Source organism: Rhopalosiphum maidis, chromosome 1 (genome assembly GCF_003676215.2).
Source record: "Rhopalosiphum maidis isolate BTI-1 chromosome 1, ASM367621v3, whole genome shotgun sequence".
Taxonomy (NCBI): domain Eukaryota; kingdom Metazoa; phylum Arthropoda; class Insecta; order Hemiptera; family Aphididae; genus Rhopalosiphum; species Rhopalosiphum maidis.
The window spans coordinates 32,682,148-32,696,596 of NC_040877.1; the positions used below are offsets into that span (position 1 = coordinate 32,682,148).

At 25.5% G+C, this 14,449-nt stretch overlaps 1 protein-coding gene across 1 annotated transcript; it reads right to left on the reverse strand.

Moving 5' to 3' along the window:
* Positions 1 to 1,023: 1,023 nt before the first annotated feature.
* On the reverse strand, positions 1,024 to 13,683 carry LOC113560695. Its single transcript, XM_026966730.1, has 16 exons — positions 13,504 to 13,683; positions 13,238 to 13,423; positions 12,110 to 12,386; positions 11,383 to 11,765; positions 11,151 to 11,316; positions 10,210 to 10,397; positions 9,859 to 10,127; positions 9,341 to 9,556; positions 8,036 to 8,279; positions 5,003 to 5,191; positions 4,584 to 4,857; positions 4,084 to 4,466; positions 3,468 to 3,633; positions 2,351 to 2,538; positions 2,007 to 2,275; positions 1,024 to 1,174 (listed from the first exon to the last, which is right to left on the reverse strand). Exons 1-16 carry the CDS (start codon positions 13,510 to 13,512, stop codon positions 1,024 to 1,026), a joined length of 3,558 nt encoding a protein of 1,185 aa, XP_026822531.1. The 5' UTR covers positions 13,513 to 13,683.
* Positions 13,684 to 14,449: the final 766 nt, after the last annotated feature.

The following is a 14,449-nucleotide window of genomic DNA, read 5'->3' on the forward strand; positions in this document are numbered from 1 at the left end:
TAGATAATAAAATGATAAATATTAGAAAAAAATGTTGAGTATGATGTAGATATGATTAAAAAAAAAAATCAATAACTTTAATACCTACATAATTACTTTAGCATTTTCCTGTAAATATTTAATACAAATCTTTCAGAAAGTACTAACCTGCAATAGGTTATTTTTTTTTAAATATGTACTGAATGCAGAATAGTCGCAGGTGTATCATTACTACAAATACAAAAGTAATAAAAAAAAAAAAAAATATATAAACATAAAATTATCTTGAGAAAAATTATGCATTTTATTTTTTATTTAAGTCATAAAATACTATAAAAATAAATCAGAATTTGGTAATGAATATTGATTTAAAGCATTCATTAAAAAAAAAAGTATTAATAATTATTAATTATTATGAAAGAGTAGTTCTACGTTAAAATGCACATCCTTTTTACCTTAAGTATTAACTTGTACTTTTAACTGTTTTTTTAATTACAATTTTAATAATTTTTATTGGCAGAAAAATACCAGCAATCAAAATTATTTATCATATTTTCTAAACAAATTAACCTTTCCAAAATCTTATTTTCAAAGTTTCTACAGTTGGTACATTCTTCATTCTGTGAAACATTTTTTTTTTGCCACAGGTATCACACTCGCTTTTTATTCATTAAATTAGGTAAGTATAATATAGATTGTTAAATGGAAATTTAAGCTTAAAAATATATTCATGTACAATATATATTTTATCTAATTAGAGTAATTAGACAGTAATTGTAAAAAATACATTTGATAAACTTCTAATGGCTATATATTAATACTTTAGTTAATAACAACACATTTATGTTTCATTTATTTTCAAAACATTTTTAACAAAAATATAAGTACAGATTCACAGTAGGTATTATAAATTAAAAAACCTAATTTAATGATTTGCTATATAAACAAACAAGAGTAAAAAAAAATATATGATCAGTTAATTTTTAAAATATTCATTTGTTTTATTCTTTTGATTATTATTGGAACTAGGTATTATTTATTGAATTACATGAGTTTTTTCCAAAATACATATGCATCCATACACGGGTTTTGAATAATATTAGGATAACTTGAATTTAATAGAATCATTGATTGGTTTGATTGAGTAAATTTAGGCCAAGATAATCCATTTTCTAATCCATCAATAGTAGGATTACTGCAAATTATAAAATATAGTAGTAAGTAGTAAGTTCACTAAACCTGCTATGCACAAAATAAATCTTAAGTTAAACTAATTTATTTATTTTACTCGTTAGAAATTGAACATACTATAAATAAGGAATAACAAATAACAATTTAATAGTTTAATACGATAGTAACTCATACATATGTTGCATATAATACAGTTAAGCTTCCATATAATGAACTTCCATTTAACAAAATCTTCTGCTTAACAAATTATTTTTGAGAACCATGACCTTCACTGTTAATTATGTGTAAATTTATCTCTACATAAAGAATCTGATATTTCTATATAACGAATAACTATATGATAACCACAGTAGATTATAATCTAATGATAACAAACCCATTTTTATAAATGAAATCAAAACATTTTACAAAAAAATTACAATTCATAATAAAATTAATAAACAAACAAAACTCTCTAATTATTTCTCAATAATAAAATAAATAGATAAATATTATAAATATGTAATAAGATAATACGATTTATAATATGATATGTATTTGATGTTTATTTTTCAATTAATTTTTAATTTTAATTTTTTAATAGAATATTATATGGAATATGAAATACCTATTTAATTTTATTTAACGAATTATTCTACATTATAATTTTTTTTTTTGTTCCCCATGCAACTTTGTTGTATGGAAGTTTCACTATATTAATAATTAATAATGATTCATTTTATATTTAAAATAGCAACTTTATATATATATAATATATATTTAACTTTCGACATAAGCATACAAAAATATCAAGTAAAAATATTAAAATAATTCAAAATTAAAATAAATATACTTACTCAGATGCAACAAATTTATACCAAATATCAATAATTAATTTTGAAACTTTAAAATCTTTTTCATTTAAATCATTTGGATTCAAGCTATTCATTTTGAAAATACTATTTAGTTCATCACCATGAGTTACTCCTAAAGGTTTCTCACATGAGCCAAATAATGTATTAAAAGAAAATTCATTTTGATAGTTATAATAATAACTATACACAGGAGATGACAATTTATACGCCATATCAATAATGCATTCTACAAAAACTGAATCGGTAAACATCTGAAAGAGATTGATTTAGAATGATAATATAGTAATTTAAAATGATGAATATTATTGATTGAATTTAGTACCTACATTAACAGCATTAATATGCGTATGATCATCTATACCTCCTGATGGGAAATACTTTTTAAACACTTTTTCTCCAATTTCATCAATATACTCAGGTTTTGTGTAATAATTATAATTTACCATAATGGCCACCAAGCGATTAAAATCCATTTGAAATTCTGGATGTATTAATGACGTATTATTGTACAGAGCTGCGGAAACAAAATTATAATTAGATAGGTATTATTATTAGTTTTTACAAAATTTCATACTATAACATAAATTTATTCAATATTAATTTTAGTGTACCAATTTAATACAAAAATTGTTTCTATAGATCAATACTCAATACACTACTGCATGGTGCACAGTCGTGCACAAATAAATATACAAATAGATATTATTGGTAATAATTAATATAATAAAACCATTACCTACAGGCTACAATACACTATAGATACTACACTTTTGAATCCTCTATTTTTTTTTCATTTGTTCAGTATTTACTAATTTAATTAAAAGTTTACTAAACATTGTGGCAAATTTAGATTTATTTAATTGTAAGTAATTTATAATAATTAATAAATACTAATTAAAATAATTATACATTTTTTGTATTTATAAACACAAAAAAAAAAATGAAGTATAAAATGCAAAAAATATGTAAAATATTAAGCTCATTAATATTTAAGTAATACATTTAGCATAAAACAATTCTGTACATTATAAATACCTATAAAACCTAGAAAGAATAAGACATTGATGATAATTTCATAATAATTATGTTTCTTAAATACTTTATATAACAATATTAAATGAGTAGTTAATAACAAAATTTACCTCTTTTTACTTTAGGTGCCTAAATCCAGGCTTAAGAATAAAGAAGCAACATGGATCAGCAAATATAAAACAATATATTTTAATATTTTAAAATATTTTAAATACTTTTTGAATATATTTGATGTTTTTATTTTTATTTAAATAATAAATTGGGAAAATATTCAAGTAATTAATTGAATAATTTGTCATTCAAGCACCTATTTATTAAGTATGATACTTATTTATTGTTGTAACTCAGAAGCAACATAGGTATATTGTTTTAATATTTAATTAATACTTCAAATATTATATAGTAACCTACATGCTGCAAAAAGACCACCTTCTTCTGAGTTCAATCCAACAATAGCAGGCACAAATGATTCTTGATGAAAGTCAAATATCGGATGATGACACAAAAATGCTTCTTGGCCAGAATTACAGTTTTCAACTACAGGGCTGAATAAAACTGAAGGATAAGTAATCCAAGTCTAAATGGAAATTTTTTATTAGATAAAACATTAGAAACATTTGAAACTTAGATTAATCTATAATAACCATAAATATTTCTTCAATTATGTTTTGAGATTTGTATAAATATTAGGTACATCAGGGGCGTAATAACCCACCCCTAAATCCAGGAAATATTTTTTAAGCCTGCTTATTATATCCTATCATGTGTAAATTGTAGAAATTCAATATAATTAAAAATACCTCAGCCACTCACAAAAAAAATTTCAATACACCCCTGAAGTACATCAATTTTAGGAAGATTATCAATTGGTAGTATGTCTATTGTCTACCACTTTCAAATTGTTTAAGTGTATTGAGTAAATTTGTACTTAAAATATTTAACCACATTTTACTTTTTATCTATTATGTAAGATATATCATTAATCAGATACTTTGTTTAAGACTAATTATTGAAATAAATAACATACAAATAATTTGGTATGAAGATCTATCAAATATTGAGCTGGAACTTTTCTTAAACATTGCAGTATGTCTTTAGAAGCATCAAAATCACATCCTGAAATAGTTGCCACTGCATGGGCACGTTTACGGGGAATTCCAGGAGGTAAAATGGCCCACTTACAAACTGGTGCACCACTTTGAAGTATAACTTTATGAAAAAGACCTTTACTCATTGGTGATAACATATGAAATCCTGTGCTGGCGCCTCCAGCACTTCCACCAAAGATTGTCACTCGATTAGGATCACCATTAAAATGTACTATGTTCTGTTGTACCCAACGTAATGCAGCAGCTTGATCTTTTATTCCGTAGTTGCCGGGTATCACATCATCTTCGGTGCTAAGAAATCCTATAAATTATAACGAGATGTTTAATTTATATTATTTTTATAATATAATAAAATTCATGAGAAAACTATAGATTTTATAATAATTATTCAATATTGCATATGACATAAAATACTAACCTAATATACCAAGTCTATAGTGTATTGTTACTAATATCACATCTTTGTCCATAAGATAATCTGGCCCGAACATACTAGACCTACTGTGGCCCCATGTAAATCCTCCTCCGTGAATCCAAAACATGACTGGTAAAGATTTTTTATTAGTTTTTGGAGAATAAACATTTAAATATAAACAGTCTTCCTGACCGTCTGTGCTTCCCGGTTGAATACATATATTTGATTCTTTTGTAGTATCCAATATACCGTCCCATGATTCAACTGGTACTGGTGCCTAAATTATATAGTACATTATATTTTATAAGTAATAATAGTATTATGGAAAATGTTTATTTTAGTCGATTGATGACCAATGATCATAATTATATTATATTATAATACATATTGTCTATATATACATAAATTAATTATATTGATACCTTAAACCTAAGTTCTCCAATTGGTGGTTTTGCATAAGGTATGCCCGTAAAAGAATAATAAGATTGCCCATTTCGAGATTTCAAAATTTGTCCTTTAATTACACCTTTATTTATTTCCAACTTCTCTGATATACAGTACACTAAATCTAAGAACACCATGACAGCAATAAAAGTCCATTTTATAATCATCTAAAATAATATTAAATTATTAGGTGTATTCATATAACTAAAAAATATAAACAGACATGTAATTCTAAATATTCTATAGTCTTAGAATAGGTATAGATTGCATAAATGGTAATATTTATAAAGTAGCACATTTCAATCTAAATTCCAAAAAGTTCAACAATTCATTTTATCTGTCCAACTATAAATTTAATTTTGTAACCATAATTGATTAAAAGTAAATATATTAAAATGAGTAAAAATTAACTTAATCTGCCTCGGTTTATAAAACATTAATTAAATACTTTTACATAAAATATAAATGTCATATTACCTTAAAAGGATATTTAATTTTCTATTTTGCTGGGATCAATATTATTGTACTTCTTTATTAATTATTCCCTAAAATTTAAAAATAATAAATATTCGATTAACTAATTAATTGAAAATTACTATAATTAATTATTATTATATCTATTAGGTATAAATTTATAAATAATTGCTAAATAACTATTGTTCATTATTATAAATATTATTCACAATTTCATAAACGTATTTATTTCTCCCAAAACTTTTTTTTTTAAATTTTAAGTTATTAATTTGTATTTGACATTTATAGGCATTGAGTCCATTCTATAGTCTTTTTTGCTCCATAATTATTGTAAAAATAAAAAAAAACATAACATTATAATTTTTAGGGCAAAAAAATTCAGTAGTAAAACTCTGAATTATAAGACATGTGACTTATGCTCTAATGCTATTAATTTAGTCAGTTATTAGTAAATACTTACATCAAATAAAACAGAAAACTGTTACCATAGTCAAAAAAGCAGCAATAAATTTAAACATTCCAAGGTCACTATAATCAATTATCTAATAATATGTATACAGTATGTACAGTTCAATCAGTTCAGTATAAGTACTATTAATTAAGATATCTTATTAAATCATTACCTACTCAATAAGTTGGCACATATATCATGCAAATAAAATTTCAAAATTATTAATATAAAATATTGTAATCATAATTCATAATGCATTAAATTAACACTACATCAACAGTATTAACACAATATTAAACAGTTAAATCAAAATATGATAAACGCACGACGAATCAGTTAAACATGATTTTACATGTTACAATAGACAATTAATATATATTTAAATACATCAGAATTAATCAAATTATTCAATATATTATTATCATTAAGTTTTAGCTAGGGGTCCGTGGCTCAATGCTAATTGGGAACCACTAGAATAGACTATTAATTCTATAACTAATGGTATCTACCTACAAGTCTTATCTTTATTGAGTTTATCACAGGATACATTTATTCTGTGCCTTTATGTGTGTTCTAAAATTAGATGCAGATTTCAATGAACCAGATACCATTGATTTATTTCCTTAGCATAATTGAAATAATATTGCTTGTACCTACATATTAATAATAATATATATATTTTTTTTTACCTTAAAATAAATTAGTATAAATTATAAAAATGTATAACTAACAGTTATTAAATATAAAATAATACGAGTATACTCACCGTGGAATAAGTGCGTGCCCGGGCGGCAGACCAAAATCCGGTTTCTGACGCACCAGTTGGATTTGATTGGCTTACAATTCCTACTTATGATAAGATTGTGATAGGAAATCAATCAGCCGTCTACGCGATGAGTACACGAGATGTGTACTACGCATTTATTCGGCGGCCGTTTATAGTTTTTTAAGTTTTTGCAAAAATGATTAATTATATACAGTGGCACAGTGCCGTACTACTTAAGACTGAAATAATGCCTCAAAAACCTAAAAATTATCATAGAATGATGAATCTTGGACACCAGCGATACTTGAAGTATAGTCATAGAATGCTAAATGAAATATAAAAAAATTACTTATATATTGATATTTCAATCTTATTTTTATAGTGTAACTGTTCACCAGCCAAAAATCTATCTTCATTCTTCAATGTATTTTTTTAAAACAATGTCAACGCACTATTTTTTTTTCACTCTTTAACACACGCGCGACCTATCAAATCGTGTTGTTACTTGTTAGTTTGCTCATAAGTCATAAGAGTGAATTAACCTTAAATCGTTAAACCTATTTTCAAACAAGTTAAAAATATTATCTATAGTCTACAGTGTCTACACAATTAACAATATTTAAGACTTTCCAATTCTAAAGCAACTATAGCAAGATATTGCCATTTTTAAATTGTAATATTTCACATAGAGGTATATTTTTATTTCTTTTTTAATTCTAATGCTAAACTATCAGGATAATATTAGAAACAGTGATTACTATAACTTATAAACAGTGAAAATAAATAGCGTTGAGCAAAATTGGTCAAAAAAAAAAAGTTAAATTAATTTCATATCTGTATGTTAAAAAGTGCCAACCTTAAATATATATTTTATACAACTAGGTTATTGTTCATATAATACGTATTGTATAAAATACATTTCATCAAAAATATATTATTTAAAATTGTAGTTACCTATTACAATAACATTTAAATTAATTACCTACACATTCAATAGGTCGTATGACTTTGACACTGTAAAATTAGGGAGGTGGACAATCGACCTGCAACCAAAATACCGACAAGACAATTTTATCTTTAATTTATATTCTTATTTTAAAAAATCTGCGCATAATGTATGTAATTGACTATGTTAATAATACATTTTTTTATGATATTGTATAATAATAATATTGATAATAATTGTTTTATAATAAATAGTAATAACTAGTTAAGTATAATAATTAAATAATTAAAGAAATAATTCGTTGTATATTAAAAAAAATACTTAAAAGACTAAAAATAATATATAATTATATGCGATTCTAGAGCATATATTACATGGTTAGGTTGTGAGCAATACCTCGAAGATACTCCAGACGTGTCACGATTGTTAAAAGCAGTATTCAAGCGCTGTTCATGTTTTCGCTGAAAATTTGTTGGGCGTGGTTTTAGAGCTCCTCGAAAAATTACTTCGATATCTGTATCAACTTTAACTTTTTCTTTCTGAAGTTCCTTAATCAGCGTAAATAGACCAATATGAGCCCTCCTTACCAATTCATTCCAACGCCGATGCCATTTTCTACTGTAAGTAACATTCAAAAATCCAGTCAATCAATGTTTTGGATAGTTGATTAAAACAGTGCCTACTCTTCCTACACAACTATATACAATTCACGCACAAGTTGGCTTCGGTGACGATTCTAGGGTTTTGCCTCTAGTAGTCTAGTGTATGTTCTTGTGACAAGTAAAAGTTCAGTCTGGTGTATCTTCGAGGTATTGCTCACAACCTAACCATGTAATATACACTCTAGAATTACATATATTTGTATATTATTTTTATTCTTTCAAGTATTTTTTTTTATTATACAACGAATTAATTTATTATTATACTTAACTAAACTAGCTATTACTATTTATTATAAAACAATTATTATCAATATTATTATTATACAATATCATAAAAAAATGTATCACTAACATGGTAGTCAATTATATACATTATGCGCAGATTTTTTAAAATAAGAATATAAATTAAAGGTAAAATTGTCTTGTCGGTAGATTGACCCTGTCGGTCGAATGGTTATCGGCTGTTTGACCCAGAACCGTACAATTAAGACATACTATATTAGTAAGACTATATTATTACTTAATCGGCATTTATTATTTAAAAAAAAAATATTTTTACTATGAAGGGATTAAAATATGATTATAACATAAAAAAAGATGTACGAATATTAAATATATAAATTTTATGTTCAATCTATGAAATGTAGAGTCGAAAAGTGTTAACTCAGATCACGTCATTATATTAGGTACTTCAAAGTTCTAGCTTTGTTATATGTAGACGTAGACCGTAGATGTAGAAAAAAATATGAGAAAGCCTACTAAATATGTACCAAAACTTAAAATAAATAAAAATACTTATGTGTTACCTATAAAATATAATAACAATTAAATATGATTAAATTATTATTTATTATAGTTGAAATGTCTAATAAGCATTTTTTAATATAATAATTTATACCTCATACATATTGTCCTGGTTATACATAGATTATGAATGTTTTGAATGTTCTATATTTTAAATTTAATAGATACTAAATCAATTTTTATTTCAATTTCAAATATTTAACATGGTAAAACTATAGTTCAGTTTTTATGTTTGATAATGCTTGTGTTATAGTTTGATTTAAATTGAAGCTGTAAGGTAGTTGGTTCCAGAATTTATATTTCTCGTAGAATGATGGATTTTGTATGATTTTTGGTTGCGCTGAATCAATATGTAAAATGTCAAATTGTTTACTGAAAGTAAATTTTGGCCAAGCAGGCCCAGTATCCGTTCCGTCAATGGTAAAAGTCCTGAAAAAAAATGTATTCTATTTATAGTAAGAGTTAACTTATATCTTTAAAAAATATGCATGTTATTTATTTTTACAGTGATTAATCTAGTAAAATACTATAAAATATATCGAAAGGACGAAACATTATTATTCAATCAACATTTTTTTGATCATACTCTAATAATGTGATGTAACCCAAAAAACTAAGTATCAATATTGATAATTCAAACATTTTTGTTCAATATTTAAAATTAATTCCATGTCTAAGTATCTAATAATAACAATAATAATATAGAATTCAACAACTACACATTTACTTACTTAAAAGTCGCAAATCTATACCAAATATTAACTAATAATCTAGAAACGTTAAGATCGTCTTCATTTAAATCATTTGAATTTAAACTATTTTTTTTAAACAGACTATTTAGTTCATCGCCGTGAGTGACTCCTAGATTTTTTTGATATGAGTCAAATAGTTTGTTATTTGAAAACTCATTTTGATAATCGTAATAATAAATGTAGACTGGTGACGACAATTTTTTTGCCATGTCTATTACACAATGAGTAATACATCCATCACTTATCATCTGTAATCATAAATTATATAATATATATAAGAATGAAAGTAATTATTCAAGCATTATATAGCAATATTATTGAATATATTACTTTAACCGCATTCAAATGGGTATTGTCATCCAATCTTCCAGATGGAAAATATCCTTTCAACACTATATCCCCAATTTCATCTAAATCTTCATGTCTTGTATATTGGTTATAAAAAAGCATAATAGACAGTAAACGATTAAAATACGTCTGGAACTCGCTGTTTATCATAGAAGTGCTGTTGTACAAAGCTACGTTAATAGAAAATAAAAACACGCCATTGAGGTATGCGTCTACCAAAAGTGTGTTTCAATATTATACCTATCAATAATTAGGGTGCAAATTTGCGTGCCCTAAAATTAATTGTTAAAAACCTATAACTTTAAATATAGAATGGCCCATTTAAAATGGATGATTTCAAGTAATCATTAAAAATATAATAAATAAATAAATTGCAAAAATAAACTCAATAACAGCTAGGTACATAATAAAATTAAAATTAAATAGAAAATGATTAATCACTAATGTTTAATGAACAGAATCATCTCACAACTTAATCAATAACAATAAATCAATAATACGAATATTACTACTTATGTTGTAATAACTTTTTAGTTTTAATAGTTTATTTTTTTTCACTGAAGCATTTATTTTTAGACATTTAGTATACAAGTTATCTTATTTCTATGATAATACGATTGTTTTAATTTGGGTACAAGTGCAAATTCATAATAATATTATCTCATACACTAATAGTTTATCACCATAAATTTAATATGAAATGTCGAAATAATATATATATTTTAAAAAAAATTACCAAGAATGAATCAAACACTGAAATACGGATTAAAATGTTACATTTTCCTGGAATAAATTTTTGGTAAACAAAACAATACACAGACATAGAAGGGAAAAATAATTGTCCATTCAAATTCGCACCCTAATAATAACACTGGACCGTTTTCATAAATATGTGAAGTTTTAAATATTATAATGTAACTTACATCCTAAAAACATACGACCTTCACCTGAATTCAGACCAATAATAGCAGGTACAAATGACTCTTGTTTAAAATCATATATAGGATGGTGACAAAGAAATGCTTCTTGACTAGAATTACAATTTTCGACTACAAGATTAAAATGTATACACGGGTGTGAAAGCCATGCCTATATACATCATATTATGTGGAAAATAATAATTTATGAAATCGTGTAATTTAAATTTAAACTTACATATAATCTGTTTTGAAGATCAATAATATTGTCGGATGAAAGTTTTCTAAAACATTTCAATATGTCTTCGGAAGTATCAAAATTACATCCGGCAATAGTAGCTACAGCGTGGGCGCGTTTGCGAGGTAGTCCAATAGGTGAAATAGCCCATTTACAAACTGGAGTTCCACTTTGAAGTATAACTTTATGAAAAAGACCTTTACTCATTGGTGATAACATATGAAATCCTGTACTAGCGCCTCCTGAACTTTGGCCAAATATTGTCACCTGACTAGGATCGCCGTTGAAATGAACGATGTTTTTTTGTACCCAACGTAAAGCCATTACTTGGTCTTTCATTCCATAATTGCCAGGTATCACATCATCCTCAGTACTAAGAAACCCTTTAAAAGCCCACAATTAATTTAATAATAACTAAAATACATATATAATTGATATAAATAATTTGAAATTTTTTATTTTTAATTATTCAAATAAAATGTGTGATTAAAACATTGTAATAAACATATAAGTTTTTTGTATATAAAAATAAAGCCAGTTATGAGAATTTTAATGTAAATTTCTATCATATCTAAAATAATATTATTTAATAATATATACGTTATACGTAATATAATATGATTTCTTTTATAAAATAAAAACAAGAAAACATTTTTTTTTATGTTAAAAATCTCTTAGGATAGACGTCCAAAAACAAAATATCTCGTTGGATATTAACTTAACTTACCTAAAATACCGAGCCTATAATTTATAGTAACTAGTAAAACGTCTTTGTCCATAAAATATTCAGGCCCATGTTTACTGGGTCCACCATGACCATGAGAAAACATACCACCGTGAATCCAAAACATTACTGGTAAAAACTTTTTATCAACTTTTGGAGTAAAGACATTTAAATACAAACAATCTTCGTGACAATCCGTGACATTTTTTTGTATGCATATTTTGTTCGATTCAGATGATGTATCTAATATTCCGTTCCAAGGTTCGACTGGTTCTGGTGCCTTTAATACATTTAAAATATAATGCAAAAAAATACGAACAATACAAAAAATAAGTAAACAAAATTTGAAAATGTTATAAATACGTTTTTACTGAAACAAATTCCGACAATAATTGTTTTTATTTTCCATTATAAATAATTTAAAATATATTTAGAAAAAAATTATTTAAAATTTATTGTAATACCTATATTATTTTGTATTAAATTTAAAAAATACTTGATCTTAAAAAGTCAAACAAGTGGATAGCGCTCTGCTTTGCTTTATAAATTTATAATAGGTATCAAATGGGACATTCTGATGAATGACTTATGTTAAATTTCAAATTTTAATTCATATTATTGTACACAAAAACGATTCTAAGCGATGACATTATACATCACCAAGTATCTTTCATGTAATGTTTTTTTAATATTGCTATTATAATAGTGATTATAACCAGTATGCGTAAAAATGTCCGTGTTTTTCCTGACGCATTTGAAAACTATTGAAAATTTTTTATTTTTGACCCACCCTCCCATAGTACCAACTAAATTAATTTTCTTTTTCAAAGAGGTGCTGAAGTCAAAAAGCAAAGCATTATTTCTATTCCCAAACGTGATGACAGATAAAAAAAAAAAAAAATTAAAAAACACATATCATTGTAAAATCAATATACATTCATCACTCCATTCAGAATCTAAAATATTTTTATAATATTTACAACAACAAAAACTTATCTAGATAAAAAATATGTATTTTAGATTTTAATTTACCGTTTCATGTGAGCAATTAAAAATTTAAAATAGTAATTTTACATTTTGGTTGTATATACACGTAAAATGAATATTAAATATTATATTCGATGTTAATACCTTAAACCTTAATTCTCCAATTGGTGGTTTTGCATATGGTATACCGGTAAAAGAGTAATAAGTCCGTCCATCTCTTGACTGTAAAACTTTCCCTCTAAGTATTCCATCCGCAATTCTGACCTCTAACTCACAGCACACCAATTTTAAAAAAATTATCCATGAAATATAAATATATCTCATATTGATCTAAAAAAATAACATTGATTTAAAATATACCGCGAATGTATTAAATTTATAAAGAAAACATATATTTATAAATACTTTACATAACTCATATTATTTATAATAGCTTGGGCTAAGATTTGAATTTCCTGAAAAATCTCAAAAATTCCCCTTAAAAAAATGAATTTACATTTATTTGTAATAGGTATAGCTCAAATAAATAAAAAATAATATTAAAATTAAAATTACACAAAAACACAATGTAAAATGATACGAATGACGGTGAACGTCAATCGTTATCTATTGTCCGTATATTGAGTAGAAAAACAAATACATATTTACAATCTCGTATATTTCAACAACAGCGATAAGTAGGCCACTGCAATTGGTGCGCGTCGTCCGAACTACTTCGCGTTGGGTGGTTTTTCATGGTGTCGACACGTGTCCGTGCTGCCCTAACACGTGGTCACATTGTTCTTCGGCGTCGACCGACATAATCGTTGGCCGAGTTCTACCCCCCCCCCCATCACCACGATCCCTTCGCGAGTGCCATCAATCGGTAATTTCGCTGACGTAGTGTGCGCGGATTGATTTGTGCCATTCGACCATCAAATATTTTTGTATTGTGTCCAATAAACCAATATTGTCGATTGAGTCAATTAATGTTCTGATACTCCGATAGCAATTATTAGTAGTTTTTCATACAGTTGGGCACCACCGGTGATACAAATAACAGGTTATCAGTTTTTTCTTATTATCATATTATCATAATATATATAATAAATATATATATATATATTATTATTATACTTGTATACATGCTTGTATACAACGCGCGCTGACGTTTACCTTATGTCCTATTGCAATCGTCATTTGTTTTTATACAATTTGTTATAATCATATTGATGATATTGAATCATTTGTGTTATTTTAAGACAAGAATGTATGCTAAGGAATATAACTATAAATATGTTTGGTTTAGAGACTGCAAAATATTTATGAGAAAAGACGAAAAAAATAAAATTATAGTTATAGAGGACGAGTATACTC